The sequence below is a fragment of the Eulemur rufifrons genome, chromosome 2 (genome assembly GCF_041146395.1).
Source record: "Eulemur rufifrons isolate Redbay chromosome 2, OSU_ERuf_1, whole genome shotgun sequence".
NCBI lineage: Eukaryota > Metazoa > Chordata > Mammalia > Primates > Lemuridae > Eulemur > Eulemur rufifrons.
In genome coordinates this window covers 88899288-88908328 of record NC_090984.1, presented here as the reverse complement: position 1 = coordinate 88908328, position 9041 = coordinate 88899288, and the positions used below count along the sequence as shown (strand labels likewise).

At 39.1% G+C, this 9041-nt stretch overlaps 1 protein-coding gene across 1 annotated transcript in view; it reads left to right on the top strand.

Annotated features, from left to right (window-relative positions):
- The first annotated feature begins 213 nt into the window (after positions 1-213).
- Positions 214-9041, top strand: part of CCDC175 (coiled-coil domain containing 175) — a 54581-nt gene continuing 45753 nt past the window's right edge. The window contains exons 1-3 of the mRNA XM_069492873.1: positions 214-370; positions 2534-2619; positions 4702-4813. Of these exons, the coding sequence (XP_069348974.1) occupies positions 214-370; positions 2534-2619; positions 4702-4813 (355 nt within the window). The remainder of the gene's footprint in view (positions 371-2533; positions 2620-4701; positions 4814-9041) is intronic.

The window sequence follows — 9041 nt, the reverse complement described above, 5'->3', positions numbered from 1 at the left end:
CTGAATTAAAGAAATGAAAAGGGAAAGGGGGAAAGGTCTGCTAAACAGGGAGTCATCTTTCCACGACTGCTGAATTCTGGTTAGAGAACCAGGGAGGTACTCGCCGCAGGTGTGGACCACGAGGAGGCGCCCGGGGACCTCGGCGTGTTCGTTTCCCATGGCAACCGGCCGTCCTGGGCTCTGGCCTCAGAGGCGCCCGGCTTGAGCAGCAAGATGGACCTGAGCTCCTGGACCCCAGAACGGGGGTTTGGCGAGAAGGTGGCAAAGGAGGCCGCCGTCACTACCGGCCCTTCGCTGGAGTTATGCACCTTCCCCTCCACCCTGGGCTCCTCCATCGCGGCCGCCGCGCTGGAGCAGCTCTTTGTTGTGGGTGAGAGGCCCCCTGGGCACGGGGTGGGACGTCCCTCGGAGGCTGTGCTCGGCGGGAACCCTCAGCCAGAACCTTCCTCCCGAAACCCAGGGCATGTCTCCTTGGAGGCTGGGGGGAGAGAGAAGCGGCGGGGTGGGACCAAGAGCCCAGCTCTCCCGCTTTAGTGCAGCCTGGGTGACTTGGACTAGCTCACACTAGTGGCTGATGACAAATCCCGGACTCCCAGGCCTTTGCCGCGACCTGAGTACCCACCTGCACTTAGACTATGCATTCGATTTCAGTTATCTCTCCCTGCCTTTCCTTTGCAAGTTAATTTCCTCTCACGTTTTGCCATTGCAAACTGGAGAATTTAACATGCAAATAGGAAAGGGAGTGTTTAAGAGGCTCCCGTGTATTGGCAAGGAAAATTAGATGTAAACGGATGTTTAGGAGATTCTAACAGAAAATAACCTTGGATGGAGCCGGCTTAAAATACTTCTTCAGTTAGAAACCTGAACCTCAAGTCACCTAAGTTTAAGGTAAGATAGTCTAAGAAGGGCATTTCTTGTTCAACGCAAGAATCTTTTAGGCCAAAGAACAAAGCATGTCATTACTTCACTATAATCATCTCATAGCTTCAAGATAATCATGTTGATTTATGTTACACTGTTACTGTGTGTTTGGGAAATTTCTTTTTTCCTTAGACAAACTAATTTAATTTCATAATTCTTATCAGATATGTTTGGACAAATATTATCAAGAAAGTTAGATTATCAAAACCTAAATTATTCACATATATCCAAAGTCATTGTCAGTGATAGAACTAGGACCTCGAACTCTCTTCATGCTTGATCTGTAGACTAGCTGTCCCTTTAACCCTAGTACTTATGCACAAACACTGGACCTAATGATGTCTGGACCCCCAGAAAGTTTTTCATAGGGAAAAAATTTCATGAAGCCTTCTTGCCCTGAGTGTGAATTTTAAAATTTGTAGCTCTCCAGACCATTTGCAAGCAGGAAAAGCTTGTGTTCATTTATTCCATAAAAAAAAAGAAAGGAAAATCAATGTCAGTGCCTCTAACACGCTTCCAAACTCTGATATTCACTTGGTTTGAGAGCTTAGTTCAGAAAGAGAGTTCAAATTCCCTGGAACTGAGGGTAGACGTTGCTATTTACTCATCTGAGAGATGGGTATGGCCGTGAAGAACATGGGCCCTGGGTCACACCACTTAGGTTTGAATTAATATTGTACCACTGATCAGGTCTGTGACTTTGTACATTTGATATGACCTCAAAAGTCTTAAATTTCTCACCTATGAAGTGGGAATCATTCTAAGTCAGAAGAATCAATTTGGACAATACATTAATGTGTTAAATAAGTAAAATAATCACATCAAACTCTTGTCACACATGAGGACTCAGGTCTGGAATCCATTTAGACAGAGTCCATGTAATGCAGTGGTAATAAAGCCAGCATAAGTAGAGCTTTCTTCTCTTCCATGTATCCTTTCTTTTTCCTTCCTCCTTCCCATTCTGTCTGTGTCTTCTTTACCTTTACCAACATTTTGCAAGCCTCTCTGCTCAAGTGCTTTCTACTTACAGAATATGAGAGAAGAGGAGACATCAGAAAGTATGGTAATGAGCAAAAAGGGATAGAAACTGTCTACTTCACACTAGCAGTTTTACAAATATTTAGTTTCATGTCATGCCTAAAATTTTTGCACAGAAGTAAAAATGACATGATGGATTTTTTCCAACAATTAATTCAATGTGTGTTTTTGGCAAAATATTATATTTCTCATATATGTGTGTGTATACATATGAAACCATTTTTAAACCTGCATTATAGGCATGTTAGATTTATCCTTTTCATAAATATTTATTGATTTTTTTGTCCTATTCTATACAGATACCTGTCTCTTTTTTTTTAATACCATAAGAGATGCAAAGATGACTCTTAAAAGGAGTTTGTCCTGAAGGAGCATAAAATACACATCTAAATTAGAATACTATGAAATAGGAAATAACAAGTACAAAAGAGATTTATGTAAAGCACAATAGGAATTCAGAAATAGAAGATGTAACTTTTAGCTGAGTAAGCATTTGAGTTAGATTATGGAGAGTTATGTACGATTTGGGCAGATAAGTGAGATCTTAATTTTCTAATTTTTTTTTTTTTTTCAGAACAATCACTGCAAAGTGACTATTTTAAATGCAACGAAGAAGTTAGGATCTTTCTTAAGAACATTGCTGTAGCTGTTAAAAAATTGGTATTGTATTATCTATAAGAGCTATTTTTTTCAATCTTCCACATATTTCTTCATCATATTTTCATTTGGCACCAGCTCTGTTCAAAGTATTAAGTAGACGAATAGGGAAGATATTTACCCTGAATTTAAAAATGTTTTTCTCTCAATTCAGTATCTGCCCAAGTGTTGATCAACTGTAGATTGTTGCCTGGTTTTCCATGCAGAAAACTGAATTATGGTCCTGTGCTATGGAGGAGGGCAAGCCTATTTAGGAAAAGCAGCAGAGGTGATAACAGAGCTCAGTTAAGAGGTGGGCCACATGGCAAATGCTTGGGACACCAATATGTAAGCATTTCTTAAAACAAACAACCATACAATCTCCGGAATAATTGCTTGCATGGTGCCAATTAACTCAGTTCTCTATATGCAATTCCTTGCCTAACTGGTGAAAGAATATTTGACCTCTGTTCCACTGAAGTGGACTGTGCAGTTAGTGAAAATAGACAGAAAATCTTTCAATTACATTAACCTGGTCCCTATAAAAGACATATTGAAGAAATATTTAAATAATTTCCTTCTGAGGCATCAGAGACATCTCTCTCTCTGTTTGGCCCTGGATGGTGTTACAATGCCTCCTTGGCATGGCCAGAATGGCAAAATCTCTTTATTTGATTTTAAAATATTGAATAAGAATCTACTACATATCAAATATCTAAAAATGTAGAAATATGGCTCTAAAGTAAATGAGTTTGAGTCTACAGAGTGCTGATTAAAATCTCATTACTTAGCTGGGCGTGATGGCTCACACCTGTAATCCCAGCAACCCGAGGCTGAGGCAGGAGGATCACTTGAGGCCAGGAATTTAAGGCTGCAGTGAGCTATGATCATGCCACTGCACTCTAGCATTGGTGACAGAGTGAGACCCCCCCCATCTCTTTAAAAAAAAAAAAAAAAGCAAAACTCATTATTTTATGTTTTATATTTTAATATAATTATATATACTTATGTATGTATATACTACATTACCATACTTCATAATTCTGCTTAATTGAATAGGTGCATATAAACAGAGAGCATGTGTGTTATGCACTGTGGTCCTGTGGAAACCTTTCCCCTGCTTGGTTCTTTCAGTTATATCTTTACCTAGGATTTGAAGGGACCAAACTATTTATTGTGGCTAATTAAAGTATCTAGTATGTATCCACCTAATATCTGAGCTGTGCAATCTCTTAATAGAGATAAATCCCTCCATTTTTAAAGTAATAAATTTTCACTATTATAAAAGCAATATATATTTACTCTAGAAAATTTAGAAAAAAAATAGATAAGCAAAAGGAAGAAAGTAGAAACCACTATGATCCCACCACACTAAAATAATCCCAATTAACACTGATGAATACCCTTTCTATTAATACTTTCAGGATAAAGGTGATGACTGCATTGAATTTTATTTTTTACAGAAAAATGATGATACTATATATGCAATTATGTAGGCTGCTTTTTTAAATTCACAAAACATAATACAATTTCTCAGGTCATAAAATAGCTATAGTCACTATGACCATTTATTTAAATCATGACGTCTGTTTTTTCCCACTAACTGATTTTTAAGTGGTTTTTCCTTCCTTAAAGTAGCCTCAACTAAAAAAAGATAATGACAGCCTCACCTGAATATTTGTCTGAATTAGTCGAGGTGTGTAACTATAAAGAGAACTATATTATTCTCTTTACACCTCAGCATATTTTTATTGGCAATTTCCATTTTTTAAGAAGTAGCTTTCCTTCTTAGTTACCCTTTTTGATGGTGTCTTTCCTTTTAAATTGATTGAAACTGCATACAAGAAACATATACACACAGGGAAAAGATGCTTTCTGAGTAGAAGAAAATCAACAGAAGTAAAAGACAAATTAACAATGACACCTTAAAAACTGATTGTAAAGTAGATACTTTTCCCACTTTTGGTTCCAAATAAAAATAATGGCAGAAGATGTTTCATGAAAATTAAATTTTGACCCCTGAAAACATTTATAGAGCATTGTTTAGGAAATTAATCTTCTTATTTTAATGTCATAAAGTTTTTTAAATGTAATTTAAATTTTCAGGAGGAAATGAGAAAAGATACAATTGATCTTCTGGAAATTGAAAGCATGGACTTCAGCAGACTATACTACCTATTGCAAAGTCTTCCCACTAGCATTAACAATGAATTTGAAGGTACCTTTGAGGTTATTAACTATAGAAATTTAGTTTATCTTATGAGAAAATAGAACCAAGTACTTTTAACAAGATGAGTTGAATTGTAATTGCTTGTGTAAATATAACTAGAAAGATTACACAGCACAAACACATTGAGATCCATAATAATTTTCTCTTGAATTTTAAGTGGAAATAATATATGTAAAACTTAGACTTACATAATTTAGTTTCTAAATAGACTAAAGATATATATGAATCAGCCTCTTCCCAACTGAAATTTATCCAATTAAATTAGGTAGTTTGGCTCATCTAAACTACCATTCCACTTTCCGTCTCTATGAATTTGACTATTCTAAGTACCTCGTATATGTCTTATTATACAATATTATTCCTTTTGTGACTCGCTTATTTCCCTTAGCATGTCTTCAAGTTTCATTTATACTATAGCATGTGTCAGAATTTCCTTCCTAAGACTGAATAACATTTCATTGTATGTATGAACCACATTTTGTTTATCCATTCATCTGTTGATGGACACTTGGGCTGTTCTCATATTTTAGCTGTTGTGAATAATGTTGTTATAAACATGGGTATCCAAATACAGGTTGAGAATCCCTTATCCGAAATGCCTGGGACTGGAAGTGTTTCAGATTTCTGAATTTTTTCGGATTTTGGAATATTTGCATTATACTTACCAGCTGAGAATCCCTAATCCAAAAATCTGAAATCCAAAATGCTCCAGTAAGCATTTCCTTTGAGCTTAATGTAGGTGCTCAAAAAGTTTCAGATTTTGGAGCAGTTCAGATTTTGGATTTTTGGATCTGGGATACTTCACCTGTATCCATTCAAGTCCCTGGCTTCAGTTTTTTAATATATATGAAGAAGTGGAATTGCTGGACTGTGTGGTAATTCTACATATGATTTTATTTTTAATATTTGCTATACTGTTTCCCACAGGGGCTGCACCATTTTACATTGCCACCAGCAATGCACAAGGGCTCCAATTTCTCCACATGTACAAATACTTGTTATTTTGTTGTTGTTCTTGTTGTTTTTTTGTTTTTCCTGATAGCAATCCTAATAGAGGTGAAGTGGTATCTCATTGTGTTTTGATTTGCATTTCCCCAATGATTAGTGATGTTGAGCATCTATCCATGTGTTTGTTTTCACTGGTATACCTTCTTTGGAGAAATGTCTCTTCAGGTCCTTTGCCCATCTTTTAATCAGTTGTTTTATTGTTATTGTTGAGTTGTAGGAGTTCTTTATGCACTCTGGCTATTAGCCACTTATTAGATATGTGATTTGCAAATATTTTCTCCCATTCCATGGGTTGCCTTTTCACTCTGTTGATAGTGACCTTTGATGCACAAAAGTTTTTAATTTTGATGTAGTCTAATTTATCTTTTTCTTCTGTTAACTGTGCTTTGGGTATCATATCCAAGATATCATTGCCAAATCCAATGTCTTAAGGCTTTCCCCTATATTTTCTTCTAAGAGTTTTGTAGATTTAGCTCTTACATTTAGGTCTTTGATCCATTTTGAGTTCCATTTTGTATTTGATGTAAGGTAAGGGTCCACCTTCACTCCACAGCTGCCAGGAAATGTTGGCTGATGCTCACACCTGAGTTCTTCTCTAGAAATTGCCTTCAACCAAAAACAGAGTCTTCACCCCAGGTTATGTTCCTTCCCCAGGTGCCTGCCACCCACATTCAGTGACTGGTCACCGAGAGGGTACAAAGGCCTGGCTCCCTTGCTTCATTGTAGAACAACTCCAGAGTGTCATTACAGCTCCAAAACTCATCACACTTTAACCTCCTCCTCTCCCCAGCCCTGGTTCCTTTCTTTCCTCAGAGATGTTCCCCGAGAACACTACACGACAAATTTTCTACACATAAATTTTAGAATCTGTTTCCCAGGGTGCCCAACTTGAAACAGTGATCTTATTTAGTATAAAAACCCTCTTTTCTATAGTAGATTTTCCAGTTATCCATTTATTGCCTCTCAGCTCTAAATCTACACATCATTGTCTGCTGTGTGTTAAGGAAGTTGGGCCCTGCAAATCTTCACCTTTACCAACCAGCGTGATGTTAAGCATTGTCAGCAGAGGGCTTTGGAGGGATATCAGAGGAGAAGGGGGTTCCCTTCCTAGGTCCAGTGTGCTCAGCTTGCCAGACTCTTGCAGTGCCTGTGGCATGCCAGGAGAGCCATGCCAGGGCCCCGCAGTGTCCAGCAGTCCACAGTGCCAGCAGCTTCCCCCAGTTCCCCTTGGGTAGCCTCACGGTGGAGTGCCACCAGTGAGACACTTCTCCATGAAGAGCCTCCTCCAGACCCCCTTGGGTAGTTTTGAGTGAGTTCTGAAGGATGGCACCTCCTTGCGAACAGCTTCCCCCAACACCCCAGAGAGCAGATTTCCAGCAAGTTCCACCACCCCAGCATTTCATGAACTTCTTTGCCATCCAGTGAGCCACAGCCCTCTCCGATGAAGTGTAGTTTTCCCTCTCTCTCAGCCCTAACGATGGTGGCTGCTTGCACGCCAGTTATTCCTGAGGTCTTTAGAGTTCTCTTTACTTCTTACTATCCATTCCCTAATCCTCTAATCACCCTAATCCTTTGCTGTGGTTAAAAACTCTTTATGGTAAGCTTTCCCTGTTCAATTCACTGTGAGATCTCTATCTCCTAATTGGACCCTGGCTGATACAGTAGGTTATAAAACAATATATTTTTTAGTCTGCTCTGATAGGGAAAATACAACAAACTACTTGTGCAGAGAAAGAATATAAGACTTAGAGGAATCTACACCAAAGGTGGAATTAAAAGTGTTTTTGTTTTTATTTTCTTTGGGTTTTTTCTTTATTTTCCAGGCTGGGTTATTTTTACAATCAGGAAAAATATTTTAGAAGGAAAAAAATCATACTAGCTTATAAGGTCCTAGCTACGTGCTGAATACTTAACCAAGTAAATTAAATTGTCCTTATGTCATAAAGCCTTGCTACTCAAAGTATGGTCTTTGGAGCAGCAGCATAAGCAGCACCTGAGAGCTTGTGAGAAAATGCAGCATCTCTAGGCCCACCCCAGGCTGATGCATCCGAATCTGCATTTTAACAAGATTCAGCTGATGTAGCTGCATATTTGAGACACAAAATTTGAGAAGTCCTGCTACAATGAGCAATTATTTTATTAATAGTAGCCTAAGGAGAAAAAAAAAAAAAAAACACAGCTTGGCTCTCAGGGGAGTTACCAGCTAGTTTCTAGGAAATTTTTTGTGTAGAAATGAGTCATAGTCCAGCTCCTTTCTAAACAGCAGTGTTCGAAAATTCTTGCATATTGACCATCAATTTGCCATGCACTTAGGTCATCCTCTGAAGTCTTTTTTTTTTTTTTTTTTTTTTTTTTTTGTTGAGACAGAGTCTCACTTTGTTGCCCAGGCTAGAGTGAGTGCCGTGGCGTCAGCTTAGCTCACAGCAACCTCAGACTCCTCGGCTTAAGCGATCCTACTGCCTCAGCCTCCCGAGTAGCTGGGACTACAGACATGCGCCACTATGCCCGGCTAATTTTTTCTATATAGATTTTTAGTTGTCCATATAATGTCTTTCTATTTTTAGTAGAGACGGGGTCTCGCTCAGGCTGGTCTCGAACTCCTGACCTTGAGCAATCCACCCGCCTCGGCCTCCCAGAGTGCTAGGATTACAGGCGTGAGCCACCGCGCCCGGCCTCTCTGAAGTCTTATGTGATTACACTGATATATTATTTGTTGATGAATAATTAGCTCTTTAACACGTTGGCTTCCCCAGAAAGCAGAGTCTGAGGCAATGGTTTTTGCATTATTATTTTAAGAAGTATAGTCCAAAGAGGAAGGTGGGATAAGGAGATCAAAGCAGGGAAGAAGGAAGAACCAATATGGGGTGTATTATGATGTTGGTTGCTGCTAACTGACACTAATTAATTATGAGAACATGCCCCCAAGACATGGTGTTACCTCTTCTCACACTGCCACCCATCAGTGTGAGAAAGGGGAAAATCTTATGCGCTGGCCCCTGTCTATCACTGGTGCAATGTTTGCTCTACCTCCTGCACTTCCAGGTTACACATGCATGGGTGTGGGTATCTAAAGGAGCCCCCTGATAGAGGTGACAGGAAGTCCTGGGCAGGAGGTGAGAAGTGCCTGGAACAGGCAGGAATCAGGGGCTGTCAGACTGCACATGTGTGAATTTGTTAAGAGCCCATAGAAAGCTGGTCACCATAGCAG